Raw genomic sequence first — 15410 nt, forward strand, 5'->3', positions numbered from 1 at the left:
GGAGTGAGTCCGGAGTCGCGGACGTCCGAGGTCTTATAGACGCCTCTCCGTGGTTTAAGGGAGCATCACACCTGGGTTCAACTTTGATACATTTTCACTACAAACACCATTCACGCCTTCTGGCATGAATAATGTTGATACCAAATTGTATTTCACAAGCAGGATATTTTCCCCTCTTTTTAGACAAATTGAACTTCTGCCACCCGATATTGCTCCACCATTTTGCGAGGGGCGGCACACATAGCTCAGCTCTGAGTGAAACCAAGAGTGCAACACAATTAACCTTTTCAAATGCCATTAAATAATTTAAATTGATAGATTAACTGAAACCTGTTCTGACGAATACATTTGCTTTGATTTTTCCCATCACTGGGGAAGGGTACCATTCCGAGTAAAAGCATATATTTTCAATAAGTACAGCATATATTTCATATTTCTAATCAAACATTATTGTAGCTTGATACATAAATAATGGTGTATCTTAAACTAATGCCTGTATTCCTCCACCCCTTCCCCCCCTCCCCTCCCAAAAACATTTTGGGAAAAAATAATTTCCCAAAACTTATTGAACGCCTCAAGTGGATGCTAAGTTAGATTAAGGTCATGATAACAACCGAGTTTGTACATTAAAAGTAAATACAACTGATATCAAGTTAAACTGGAGTATGCCATATAAATCACATGGTAGGTGGGTAGATTTGGCTCAATAAATATTGTTCCTCTTTGTCAAAATCCTCTTCCTAAAGATTAAATTCAATCAGCATAATTTTTCATCTCCTTTCTTGTCTTTACAGTTATTAAAACCAGGGTGCAGTCCTTGCAGAGAGCAAGTAATGAAGACACATATTCTGGAATAGCTGATTGTGCAAGGTGAGAAAAATCAAGATTTATCTGCCTTTCTCTCTTTCATTAGCAGCTGAAGATCGCACGTACTGATGTACACAAAACATCCCCATGTGTCAAAAGTGTTATGAAGTGAACTCTGATTGAACTAAAAATTGTTTACAACCACAGTTATAGGCGAGAGAGCAAGCAAGGGGGCCGAGAGAGGAAGCACAACAACAGCAGAGAACGGGGACATCGGGAGATTTGCAGAAGAGAGGAGGCTGGGGCAGGGCACATGGGATAAACAAGATGGACACTACAGGGGCTTTCAGGAAAGAAAAGAGGGAATTTGAAGGAGGTGGGTTTGGGTGGATTAATGGGGCTAGAAAAGATCATGGTTCTGGATGGGGGAAGATATAAGATGGTAGTGAACAGCTGTTTTATAAAGACCTGGAGGGAAGAGTGGGATTGAAGAGAGTGTGCAAGATTGTTCCAGAGGCAGGAAAAAAGGAGGAATGAAAGATTGGAGGTGAGCAGAGTCTTGCTTTTGGTAGTTTCACCAGAAGAGTGTTGATGACAGATCTTGTGCGTCCTGCAGGAATATTTGGGGGACAGAGTACAGACAGAGCAGGGGGAGCAAGGCCAGAGAGGAGTCGGTAGAAGACAGAAAGACCACCTACCTGCCTGCGATGAGAGAGAGAAAGGCCCTCAGAATCAGCTTCATCGCAGGAGATATCAATCTTTCTAAAAGCCTTGGTTTCTACAGCATGTAACAATCGGAGGCTGGCTTTGGAGGGCACCTTGGAAATGTGGTTTTCCCAGGAAAGATCATGGCAGATAGTGAGTCCCAAAAGCTTGAGTGACAGAACTTCCTAGAGAGGATTATTGAGAAAGTAGATGGGAGGGTTTTCCAGATGGTCTTTTTGGAGAGACATAGTGAGAGTGTGAGATTTGTCAGGATTGGAAGACATGTTCCATGTGTTTGACCAGTTTGTGATTTTGTCCAGGTCTGCAGAGAGTGAAGAGGCTGCTGCCTACTGATCTGAGGGATGTGATATGGAGAGGCAGAGAGTGAAGTCATCAGAGATGAGATAGAAAGGATTCTCCAGAGAGTCGGAGCGATCATTGATGAAAATTGGAAAAAGCACAGGGCCCAGAACACTGCGTTGATGAACTCCAGCCTGGACAGAAAGAGGAGATTAAATAATTCCATTTAGAGCTACGTTGACGACAGGAGAGGAAGTCCACGAGCCATGCGTGGAGATTTCCATGGATACCATTAGAGGAGAGTTTTGTGTGCAGGGCGGGGTGCCAGACACTATAGAAGGCATGAGATACAGTCATGGCCAAAATTATTGGCACCCTTGCACTTTTTTCAAAGAACTCGTTTGAATAACGTTGAATAACTTCAACTCCATAACTTGAAATTGACAAAAGTATTTGGTCTCAATAATTCTTTATTTCACTGTTAATATTACAGAAACTTTGTTTTTGATTCAGAACTTAATATATCCTTTCAAATCAGAAAATAAAAAGAAATGGCATTGACAAAATTATTGACACCCGAGACTTTATATTTGGTAGCACAGACTTTGGACAAAATAACTGCAGTGAAGCGCTTCCTGTAGCCATGAATGAGCTTCCTCCACCTCTCTACTGGCAGTTTGGCCCACTCTTCTTGTGCAAACTGCTCCAGTTCTCCCAGATTTGAAGGGTGCCTTCTCCCAACTGCTGTTTTCAGATCTCCCCACAGGTGTTCAATGGGATTTAGATCTGGACTCATTGCTGGCCACTTTATAACAGTCCAGCGTTTCATCTGGAACCATTCCCGGGTGCTTTTTGAAGTGTGCATGTGGTCATTGTCCTGCTGCAAGACCCATGACCTTCGATGGAGACCCAGATTTCTGACACTGGGTTGAACATTGCTCTCCAAAATAAATGCCTTGGTAATCTCCTGATTTCATGATGCCATGCACACATTCAAGGTACCCAATGCCAGAGGCAGCACAGCAACTCCAAAACATCACTGAACCTCCTCCATGTTTGACTGCCAAGCAAGGGAAGGTGTTCTTTTCTTTGAAGGCTTCATTTTGTTTTCTGTAAACATAGAGATGATGTGCTGTACCAAAAAGTTCTAATTTGGTCTCATCTATCCACAGAACAATCTCCCAGAAGGATTTTGGCTTGTTCATGTGTGTTTTGGCAAACTTCTGTCAGGCTTTCTTATGTCTCTCTCTCTCTCTCTCAGCAGTGGGGATCCTCCTGGGTCTCCTTTCATTGAGTTGGTGACGGATGGTGCGAGTTGAAACTGTCGTACCTTGTGTCTGAAGGTCAGCTTGAATCTGTTTGGCAGTTGATCGAGGTGCTTTCTCCACCATTCGAACAAACCTTCGCGACAATCTTCGATCAACTTTTCTCTTGCGGCCACGTCCATGGAGGTTGGCTGCAGTGCCATGAGCCTTAAACTTCCTGATAACATTGGGTACGGTGGATATAGGAACATCAAGGTCTCTGGAGATGGACTTGTAGCCTGGAGATTGTCCATGCTTGGCTACAATCTTGTGTCTGACCTCCTCAGACATTCTCTGGTTTTCTTTCTTTTCTCCATGCTCATTGTGGTACACACAGTGACACAAAAGAGCAGAATGACTCCTTTTCTTTGTTCAAACTGGTTGAATGAGTGATTTTTGTATTGCAGGCACCTACAACTCACCACAGGTGAGTTCAATTCCAAAGTAAAGGAGAATCACCTGCTTGAAATCTAATTATTTCTCACAACTTCTCAAAGGTGCCAATAATATTGTCTGGGCCATTTTAGGATTTCTGTGTGGAATAAGCTAAGATTTTGTAATTTTCTCAGCTTTTTTTGTTTTGTTCCACTGAAAACCAAAGAAATGCATATGTGGATACCAAAATATTTTTTAATTTCAACAATTTTCTGGAATAAATGGTGCATTATTTGAAAAAAGTGCAAGGGTGCCAATATTTTTGGCCACGACAGTGTGTCATGGGAGGCGGCTCTGATTTCCATTTTGGCGTTGAAGGCCTCCATGCATTGTTGAGACAGCAGAAGCAGCATGTCCAGACTAGAGTGACCAGGTCTGAAACCAAATTGATGATTTTCGATTAAGCCATTGGAGAAGAGAAAGGATTTAACATCAGAAGCGATGATGGATTCCATGACTTTGCTGATAATTGGGAGCAGGCTGATTGGTCTGTAGTTGCAAGGATCTGTTTTTGCACCTTTTTTGTGTAAAGCGGTGATGTTGGCTGAATTCTAAGCAGATGGCAGATGTGCTTGAGCAAAAGAGAGGGTGAAGATAACAGAGAGGGGGTGTGAAAGAGCGGCAGAGCAGGATTTTAGGACCCATGGGCTGATGCCGTCTGGTCCAGTTGCAGAATCAGAGTCGAGGTTTGACAAAAAAAACTTCTCCACCTTGTCAGGAGAGAAGGACACAGAGTCCAGGAGCAGTTGGGTTCGACTAGGTAAGGTGGGTACAGAGAGAGATGGGTTTGGGACACAAGATTTTGAGGCAAACACAGAGTTTAGGCATTCAGCTTTTTCACATGTGGAGTCAGGTGTGTAGCCATTTGAGGTAAGGGAGGGGATGGAAGGGGAACAAACACCAGAAACAGATTTGACCAGACGACACCAGGATTTGGAAGAGGGAGACAGCTTTGAGAGTTGACTCTTGAGAGTAGAGAGATATTGTTTCCTGGATCTCCTGAGGGTAGACACAAACTTTTTCTGAGCTTCATGGAAGGAACTGAGATTGCCTTAGGTTGGATTTGCCTTCCATGCCGAATGCAAGTTGTTTCAGGGCAACTGCTTCACCACAAGATTCAGTGTACCATGGCCGAGAGTAAGGGTATGACAACTAACGACGAGATGGGATAAATCTGTGCATGAGAGAGAGAGAGAAAATTGCTTTGGGAAAATTCCCAGGAAATCAGAAAATTGACGAAACGACCGGGAGTATTTATCTTTGAGGAAAACAGAGGAGTCGAGAATCAGCATGATCGAGCTCAAGAAACCGGAAACCAGATTGAATGATTGTGAAAAATGACAGTTATGTTGCAGCTTAAAAAATTTAACTGGATATACTAAAGACTTTATGAATCATGCTTTCATGCACCGTTTGCAGTTTGTTTACCTCATGTGAACATCAAAAGTAACAAAAGTTCAAATTTGCACAAGGACTTTCTGGACACCTGGTATATTTTATCAGTGGAAATGTTAACTTTACACCGAGCGCCTCATATAATTCTTACCTGAACTTTTGTTGACATGTGTTTGTATGTATATTGTAAATGCTGATCTACATGTATTAGTTTTGAAGGTATTCTCCTGCTTTTGATATACATTTGTCCAACCAGAGCCTTTTAATGATGTCATCTGTGTAGGATTCCTCTTCACTGGTACAACATGTGATATTTCCTTTGGTAAAAAGTTTCTTATACCAGATGTGGGAATCTTTCACAGGGAATAATCACCACGCTGTGCAAAGAATTGTTTAAAAATTCCATCAGCTTTGACGTGTTTTTTGAAATTTCATTAATTTTCCCTGTTACACCTCCTTTGATTATATCACTTGCTGCCATCTTGATTTCAAGCACCTGCATTAAAGCAGGAAACAAGTGATTATGAACATCAGTTTCCTGTATTGTGAACACTGTGAATATAAACTTTATTTCAAATGACCAAACAACAACAACAACAACAACATGCATTTTAAGGCCATTTTCCCTGCTAGAGCGGGGGTTAGCCTTGCGGTCCCCATGACAATCTTCTCCATTTTGTCCTATTTTCTGCATCTCTCCTTGTTAACCCCCTTGCCCGCATTTCTTCTTCCACCATCTTTAGCCAAGTCTTTCTCGGTCTTCCCCGTCCTCTACTTCCTTCTACATTCATTTCTATCACTCTTCTCAACCAGTCACTTTCATCCTTCCTCAACACATGACCAAACCATCTCAACCTGTTTCTCTTCACAACATCAATCACAGGCTCTATTCCCATCATCTTTCGCAATTCATCAATTGTCTTCCTCTCTCTCAACGATACTCCGCACATCCACCGAACCATTCGCATTTCCACCCTTTCCAGCCTTCGTTGCTGCTCTACGTTCATTACCCATGTCTCGCTCCCATAAATCATAACACTTCTCACACATGCAGCATACACCTTTCCCTTCAGCTTCAACGACACTCCCCTCCTCGTCAGCACGCCACTCAGTTCCCGAAACTTCTTCCATGCACATCTCACTCGAGCAACCGTTGCCGAGTCTGATCCACCTTCTCCATTCAGCATGTCTCCGAGGTAGCAAAATGTTTTCACACCTTCCAGCTTCACACCGTCTCCAAGATCCAACTCAACATTTCCTCCATCTGCAGCTCCCTCTGTGCACACCTTACATTTGAATGTAGCTGCCACACTTTATTTCAAATGACCAATCCACATAAATTTCTGTGCCCTTTATAAGCAAAGGTCATAGGTCAACCTTGAACCATTCTTTTACAGAGATATGCTCTCCTGGTTTACAATGTGATTCATCTTTATGGCTGCAGGAGTTGTTCAGAGCTAACTTTATCTCATGGTTAATCTGCAGGAAGATCTGGCGAAATGAAGGTCCACGAGCATTTCTTAAAGGAGCTGCATGCCGAGCTATGGTCATTGCCCCATTGTTTGGCATTGTTCAAGTCATCTACTTCTTCAATATTGGAGAGTTTATGATAGGATGGACATTGAAATGAAGAGCTGGATGAAGACTCAAAAGTACATTAATCATGAGAGTGGGAAGTTTCAGGAAATCGAGTTGGAGACTGAGTAATATGTATGCAAAAGATTATGACTAATTTATTATGTCCCATGCATCCTCTTTTTCTCCCTCTCCCTGAATGCTATCGCTTCCCAACCCCCTTTCCTTATGTTCTCCTCCTCCTTTTCAAATCCCATACAGTCTTTTTCTTTATTATCCTACCTCCTTCACTCCCTTTTTAAAATTTTCTTAATATACCTTCCCCTCCTTTATTTCCACGTGTTAGATGTAGATGGCTCATTAACTCTGTGACTGTGCAGAGGTGGTAATCATATTGTCATTAATTTGACGAGTTTACATTTGGTTTTTTTCAGTAGTGATGATGATGATTGAAAAAATCTAATTGGTTTTTAACCAAAAAAATAGATGTCAAGCATGAATGTTTCATATGAGTGGTCAGTGGTAAGATTAATGTAAAAGTGCGGTTTTACAGTATCAGTGATCTTGAACAAAATCAGTACTAATAATGTTTTACATTTACTTTGGCGTGATCCTTTTAAACTTCACCATGGTGGGTAAATCGCAATTGTCCTTGAACCCCAGTACCCCCTTCTGCCCCCTCCTCCCCTCCTCCAACCCAATAGACAACCTAAAATCTATATTTACTTCCCAGTCAAATAAAGATGTACATTGAAGCCTGGTGTTGGCTTAGCGGTTAGGGTGCTGGCTTGGGATCCTTGGGATCCTAAATCCTAAAGGTGGTTCTTCTTTCTTATATCAGGCTAAGCGTTTTAAACGGAATAAAAATGCCCGTTAAAATATAAATATTGTATTTCATGTTTATAACAGGAAATTGTGTGAAGCCAGGAAGCTTGGGGATTCCTTTGTCGGGGTCTGCAACACTCATTTTCAAACAAATTTCCATTTATGAGCCAGATGGGTTGTTTTTTTAAAGAATCTAATACAAACTTGCTAATTCTCTTGACACTTGCTCTCGTTCCCAAAGCTAATAATGCAAAAAAAAGAAATGTATTGACGTTGAGTATATGAAATTTAAATAAATAAATAAATAAATGTATGTATCACAACTAATTGCGTGGATATTTGTTTACTTTTACGTAGTTGTTTGTCAAATTTTTCAGTCGCTGTAACATTTTTTTTTTTTTTTTACAAACATAATTGGGATAAATTGTTAAAGATGATGAAAAATGTTGTTTTATGTCATACTGAAAGAGTAACATGTGATTCATGTATTTACGCATGTTGTATGTAAGTTTCTAAATTAATCCATTAAAATGATGTTAAACCAACCTCGTCTGGTCAATGAAGGAGGATAAAATGTTAAAGTTTGAAGTTAGTCTCAGATATTCATCTTTCAAGTGTGCACTGGCTGTATTATTTAAATAATGAAGAGATATCTTTCACTAAAGCATAAAAATTGTTTACAAATATTCTTGAAACTGAGCTATTAGTAAGTCACAAAGGAGCTATACCTGCTTTTGGGAGAACTTCCTGGGTTTGGGTTTTCTACGGAACATCGTCTGACCGCTGAGGTGCTGTCCTTTTGGAAGGGATCGAAAGCCTGGTCCCACCCTGGTTGAGAACTGTGAAATGACATCTGGTTTACTTTTTTTCTTTTCGAGCCAATCTTGGATCCACAAATTGTGAGACATGGCTGTATCTATGGAAAGTACTGGGAAATTCAGTATCTTGCATTTGCTGCTAAGAGATAGCATTTTACATTTGAGGATACAATGTAAAAACTTTAAACAATAATTAATCAGAGAAAATATTCCTCTTCCTGAATTTTTTAAGTTGTTTCCCTTTGAGCTGGCTGTAATGTCCGTTTGTATTTGTTTGGTGATGGAAATGGTTCCATGGCATCTTCCTGGCTTCTATGTCTCTAAAATTCTAAATGATCCTACAGTGGGATTTCAATGAGAAATAAATGTATATTTCAAAACTTCCTGTGTTTGTGTTGTCTGTCGTTATTTTTATGCCTCCGCCGACAAAGTCGCCGGAGGAATTATGTTTTTGGGTTGTCCGTCCGTCCGTACGGGCTAAACCTCGTTTTTCTCAGCAACCACATGTCCGATTGAAACAAAACTTTCAGGGTAGGAATGACACCCATGCCGAATGTTTTTATGATAATTCTGACGTCTTAGGTCACGTGGTATGGCAGCCATTCTGGATTAAAAGCAAATAATTTAAAAAAATTCTCGGAAACCACTGAATGGAAAAATTTTAAACTTGGCACATTGTCAAGTACTCCCAATGGGGAACAAAAGCATGATAATGATGACATCATCAGTAAAGTGGTATGAATGAATGAATGAATGAATGAAAAATGTATACCAGGTATACCAGGTATACCAGGTATACCAGGCAAAAATGTTTTAATCGAATTCCTTATCCTAAAAATCTGAAATTGCATGCACATGATCTATGATCCATTTGTATCGAAATATTAAATTTATGACATCATAGGTCACATGGTTTGGTAGCCATATTGAATTTAACCTAAAACCTTTAAAAAAAACATCTTCTCCCAAACCACCAAATCGATTGACTCGAAACTTTACGTGTGTCATTGACTAGTCATGGCGATTTAAAGATGATCACGAAAACGTCATTGGTCACATGGTGTCGCAGCCATATTGGATTTAAACTAAAACCTTGAAAAAACATGTTCTCCCAAACCACCAAAACGATCAATTTGAACCTATACATGTGTCGTTGACTAGGCATGGCGATTAAAAGTTGATCACGAAAACGTCATCGGTCACCTGGAGTGGCAGCCATATTGGATTGAAGGAAAATATTAAATAACTAGCAGAAGTACCCGGCATTGCCGGGTGGGGAGGGGAGGGGAGGGGAGAAGAGGGGGGGGAGGGGAGAAGAGGGGGAGGGGAGAAGAGGGGGGAGGGGAAGAGGGGGGAGGGGGAGGGATGGGGGTGGGAGGGATGGGAGGGGCGAGGGGGAGGGGTAGGGGGGAGGGGAGGGTGAGGGATGGGAGGGTGAGGCGAGAGGGGAAGGAGGGGGGAGGAGGGAGGGGGAGGGGGGAGAGCGAGGGGGAGGAGGGAGGGGGAGGGGGGGAGGAGGGAGGGGGAGGGGGGAGGGGGAGGGGGGGAGGGGGAGGGGGGAGGGGGGGAGGAGGGAGGGGGCGGGGGGGGAGGAGGGAGGGGGGGAGGGGGGAAGGGGAGGGGGGGAGGAGGGAGGGGGGGGAGGGGGGAAGGGGAGGGGGGGAGGAGGGAGGGGAGGGGGGAGGAGGGAGGGGGAGGGGGGAAGGGGAGGGGGGAAGGGGAGGGGGGGAGAGCGAGAGGGAGGGGGAGAGGGGAAGGGGAGGGGGGGAGAGCGAGAGGGAGGGGGAGGGGGGAAATGGAGGGGGAGGGGAGAGGAGAGAAGGGGTAGGGTGGAGGGGGAGGACGGAGGGGGAAGGGAGGAGGAGGACGGACGGGGGAGGGGTGAGGGGGAGGGCCAGTCAACAATGACGTTGCAGTTCTCATGGTCAGAGAGCAGCACAACAATCGCGACATCGTCCTGCATCTTCGAAAGAGCACGAAGCGGATTTTGGAGACTCACCGATCCTGTGACCCACGTCCTCCAGTACCGGCGTTGCCGGGCGGGGGAAAGGAGACCCGCACATTCCCAACCCGTACATTCGCCCTCTCGACTCAAGCTCGTATTCGATTCGTATTCGAAATTGAAAGGGGAAATCCTTCGTATTCGAATTCGTAAATACGAAATATGAATTAAAATGTAATTCGTATCGCACAAAATCGACACAAAACACGGTCGCATAAAGGTGAAAAAACGCAATGGCTTTTCGCCCTGAATTACGTGCAAACATGTGATGGGATGGAACATCACGTGATCGCTCTGAGCGAATCAGCGAGCTCTGGCACCGGCTGAGATTAGCGGGTACTTCGCTGAAATGCGCTCAGGTAAATATGAATAAAAAATATGGATCTCGTCAAATATTGTCTCGGCCATGTTCGTCCCAGGCTCAATGGCCATGTCTATGCCAAATTTCAAGCACGTGAGCCTCTCCGTTTCGGAGTCTATCGGTAACATTACACACACACACACACACACACACACACACACACACACACACACACACACACACACACACACACACACGCACACACACACACACACATACTGTGTTTTATATATATAGATTACATCTCAGAAACTGCTTACCCGATCGATGTGAAACTTTACAAATGTCATCTAACACTATTCCTTCATACAGTTTGAAAATGATGATGTCGTAGGTCACGTGGTTTGACAGCCATCTTGGATAGAAAAACGAACATTATCCGATGAACACAAAACTTCACGAACGTGATTCCCAAACCATACATATGCAGAGTGTACATTTTAATGTCATATGTCACATGGTTTGGAAGCCATATTTCCTTGAAAGCCGATATTTTTAAAATCCCCTTCTCTGAAACCGCTTCACCGATCGATGTGAAACCTGTCATGTCTGGTAAAAATGAGATACTTGAGAACAGCTGAAGGGATTTAAATCAAACGTGTTTATTTTATGACAGTGAACGAGAGCATTTACCCATTGTCATGGGCAGGGACTACGCGGAGGCATATTGGCAACTCAGTCGCATTGCTCTCGGTTGGATATTCTTTTGTCATTATTAGTGATTCTTTTGGTGTTTCCATTTTTTTTGTTCGCTGCCGTTATTTGCAACATGTCTTTCAATTCAAGATAGACTCATATTCTCACTTTGTCCCTCCACAAGGACCAGCTGGAAAATCCCCAAAATTATTTCTGTGGTTATTAACCCTTGGGACTTTTTTTTATTTTAATAATTTTTCAACAAGTCAACTCACAGACACACCTGTCCACACTCGATGTTACTCATAAGACAATGGTGAAAACAACATTAGGCCTCACCATCTGGGTATTGCAGTCATGTGATGCCCTCTCATGATTGGGATGATGGTGATGGTCCCCCCTCAATCATGTGTGCAACCAGTGGTTGATTGGTTGCATCATTTTATGGGGGTGCAGCTGTGCCACTGATGCAATTCCCTATATTACCAATCAGCTGGTACTCATTCTGCCAACCTCTGAAAGATGACAGGCTGAATCAACCCATGTGGTGTTAATTCAAAGGTGACAGGGCTCGAACGCAGGACCCTAAGATAGCAAGCCATTCACTTTGTTTTTGACTCTCAATCTTCCCAACTACAAGCAGTTTTATTCGTTGATGCCGATTGTCAAATATCCTATCATAACATATTTTGGTACCCTTTGGACTCTGGGTCTGCACAGGTGGGGTTCGAAAGTTTAAACAAACTCGCCGCGCCCCTTCCCCCCTTAAAACCTCCACCCCCACTAACTTTCCAACAGCCCCTTTTATTGAACTGACATTCCCATTTTCAAAATAAATAATATAATAATTCAGCAAACTTTTCAACCATAGATACATAATGCCATTGTGCTTTAAAAAGTCATGTAAGAGGAACAAACTTTAGTTTACTCATCAGTTTCATTACCAGGTAAGAAAAGTATTAGGTACTGTCCATACAGGTAAAATATTCAGTGGGAATGAGCATGTTTTGAATGCCCTGAGGTTTGGATGAGTAGATGACCTGATACTCCCCTCACAAACACACAACCTGTTCAAACTTCGACGATTATTCAATGCTGCCATGAGTACACAGCGCATGGGACAGCACCAGCTTTCTCAGTACCCGACTAATGATCCTTCAGCCTGCAAGCCCCAGTGCTTCCTCTTCTCGTGGTTTTCGGCCATTTCCTGTTAGTATCCGCCTGTTGCCTGCCGATAGGGCCGATATTGCCAGCTCCAGAACACATTAATACAATGGATCCCGTTTTGTGTAGGAATTCTGCATAAACGTTTCCCTATAAACACCTTTGTGTGTTTTAAAGGGTATTTGGCAAAATAGATGATTATAGAGAAGACATCTCAACTGGTCCACTGCATGTTTGGACCTAAAAAAAACTTTCGCTGGATATTCAAATTTTTCACATCCGGTCATCAAAGCTGGTATACTTTGGTGAAAACATCTTACGTTTGATTAAACATCTTACGTATACTTTGGCCGCAAGGCTAAACTACAGGATAGAGAAAAACCAACCCTTTAACCAATACCGTGCACATTGCGCATACATAAATAAAATTACACCAAGTTTTACAACTACCGTTCCCACACCTATTGGGGACGCCTCTTCATGGTGGTTGTATCCCCCCCGCCCCCCAAAGCAAGTCAGGGGCCAAATCTCCCCCATTCTTCACTGCTTCCCAGATTCGGCAGGGTAGCGCAGTCAGAGTGCCGAATGGTCCCCACGGACCGGACATTTACTTACTCTCTGTCTCTGTCTCTGTCTCTGTCTCTCTCTCGGTCTCTCTCTCTCTCTCTCTCTCTCTCTCTCTCTCTCTCTGTCTCTGTCTCTCTCTCTCTCCCTCTCTCTCTCTCTCTCTCTCTCTCTCTCTCTGTCTCTGTCTCTGTCTCTCTCTCTCTCTCTCTCTCTCACACTCTCTCACTCTCTCACTCTCTCTCTCTCACTTCATTAAGGCGGGGGTACACCATCCTGGATGTTGGGGTTCTCTGTGTCGCTCCTGCGAGATCGATCGGTTGTGTCCATGCTGCAGGCTTGTTTGAGAGAACAGAGAACTATGTGGAGCTATACAACAACAACAACTACCATTCCCTATATGTGCCTGTTTGGTGTTCCTAATGACAATGCTGTGATTCCAACTTTGAAATCCTGTATCCTATGTTAACTTATTGAAAATACATATAAAAGTACAATAACGTCTCAATCATGTCCTCTCGTGCATGTCATAGATGTATGTATGAGTATTAAGTATGAAATAATTAAATAATAATAATAATAAATAAAAATAAATAAATAATAAATAATTCCCAATTATCAAATATCAATGAACATTGGAAGTATTGAATGATATAACCATTATTTAATTATACATGTTCTTTCTACATATCCCTTCAAATGTTTTCGTCTTTAAATGGTGCAGCTATTTGATGGGAGGTTATCTTCTTTTGCTGTTAGCAACTATGCCTAACAGGCAGGTTGTTGATCCGAGTACAAAACGCCAACATGGAGTGGACAGAATTAGAGACACTATTTGCAAAGTACTGTAATCAGTAACAGGAAACACACCAACACAGACATGCAAATGTTGATATTGTGAAAGTTAAACATGGAATTCATTTGTTTTCGAATAGGCTAAACATATAACATCAACAGATAATCCCATATTGGCTGTAAATATACCGTAGATATATATTTTTTGTTTTTTTTCATTAATATCAACATTTGTATTTGTAGTCTTTCTTACCAGCAGGAAAACCAACCAGTTTCTAATTCACATTTGTAATCTTTACATTTTGGTTTAAAACTAAACAAAATAATACAAACAAAGCAGCTTCAAAATCTCAATTTACCTTTAGAAAGTCGTGTTGTAAGTGCTCAACTGCAAAACTAGAAAAAAAAATCACATTCTGCAATAATTTCATTTATAAGGTGTATATGAATATGAAACATCTCGGATGCTGATGTGGAGTTGTGTAAATAATGATAGGAATTTAGGATTCGGCATAAGCACAAGCACACACTAGCCCATTCCTTTTCGAAATTACTGGGGGATCTTTCATATCCACAAGTGAATGCTAATAGATGGGACAGTCGGCCACAGTTTCCTCTCCTTTGCATCACCAGGACGACAACACCACGGTTTATAAAGAGTCTACTCCGCTAACCGACAGCAGACAATTCACTGCAAACTCTCTGAGCTATGATAATCACCTTTAAATATATGAAATCACAAATTTTTTAAATCCATTTGTTTTAAAAAAAAAGCAAATAATTTTTCAAATAATTTTAATATTATTTTCAAATAATTTTAATAAATAAATAATGAAATTTATATTTCAAATCATTTCAGACAATTCACTGAGATATTATAATCACCTTTAAATATATGAAATCACCAAAAAAAATTATCCATTTGTTTCAAAAAAAATTCAAATAATAATCATTCAAATAATTTTAATATTATTTTCAAATAATTTTAATAAATAAATAATGAAATTTATATTTCATATAATTTCAGACATTTCACTGAGATATGATAATGATCATTAAATATATGAAATCACCAAAAAATTTAATCCATTTGTTTCAAAAATCAAATAATTTTTCAAATAATTTTAATATTATTTTCAAATAATTTAAATAAATAAGTAATGAAATTTATATTTCAAATAATTTCAGACAATTCACTGAGATATTATAATCACCTTTAAATATATGAAATCACAAAAAATTTTAATCCATTTGTTTCAAAAAAAATTCTAAAAGTAATTCAAATAATTTTAATATTATTTTCAAATAATTTTAATAAATAAATAATGAAATTTATATTTCAAATAATTTCAGACAATTCACAGAGATATTATAATCATCATTAAATATATGAAATCACCAAAAATAATTTAATCCATTTGTTTCAAAAAGTAATTATGATAATAGCCAATGTCCTGATTTGAAATTAAACAGCGGACCCAGCCACAATGTTTAGTATATCTCTATATTAAGTAAAACGACACACGGTAGAGCACATACCTCCACCAGGTTGAACAGTCTACGTTTTGTATCCACTGCTAGGCCAGATATGCATCTGGATCTTCACCAAAATCGAATGATTTCGTCCTTGTCGCACAGCCATGTTCACCAAGTTTCATTCAAATCAATCCACAACTTTTGGAGATATCCTGCTCACAAACAAAGAAACAAACAGCCACGCAGGG

At 41.0% G+C, this 15410-nt stretch overlaps 1 protein-coding gene across 3 annotated transcripts in view; it reads left to right on the plus strand.

The window, feature by feature from the left end:
- LOC137433024 (mitochondrial glutamate carrier 1) overlaps nucleotides 1-8547 on the plus strand; it is a 125140-nt gene extending 116593 nt beyond the window's left edge. For all 3 annotated transcript variants that reach the window (XR_013624424.1, XM_068125408.2, XM_068125409.2), the window contains 2 exons: nucleotides 795-870; nucleotides 6432-8547. Coding sequence is in view for 2 of the 3 variants with exons in the window: in XM_068125408.2 (XP_067981509.1) it covers nucleotides 795-870; nucleotides 6432-6576 (221 nt within the window). In the remaining variant the exon portion in view is untranslated. The remainder of the gene's footprint in view (nucleotides 1-794; nucleotides 871-6431) is intronic.
- Nucleotides 8548-15410: the final 6863 nt, after the last annotated feature.

Source organism: Myxine glutinosa, chromosome 8, assembly GCF_964187855.1.
Source record: "Myxine glutinosa chromosome 8, kmMyxGlut1.1, whole genome shotgun sequence".
Taxonomy (NCBI): Eukaryota; Metazoa; Chordata; class Myxini; order Myxiniformes; family Myxinidae; genus Myxine; species Myxine glutinosa.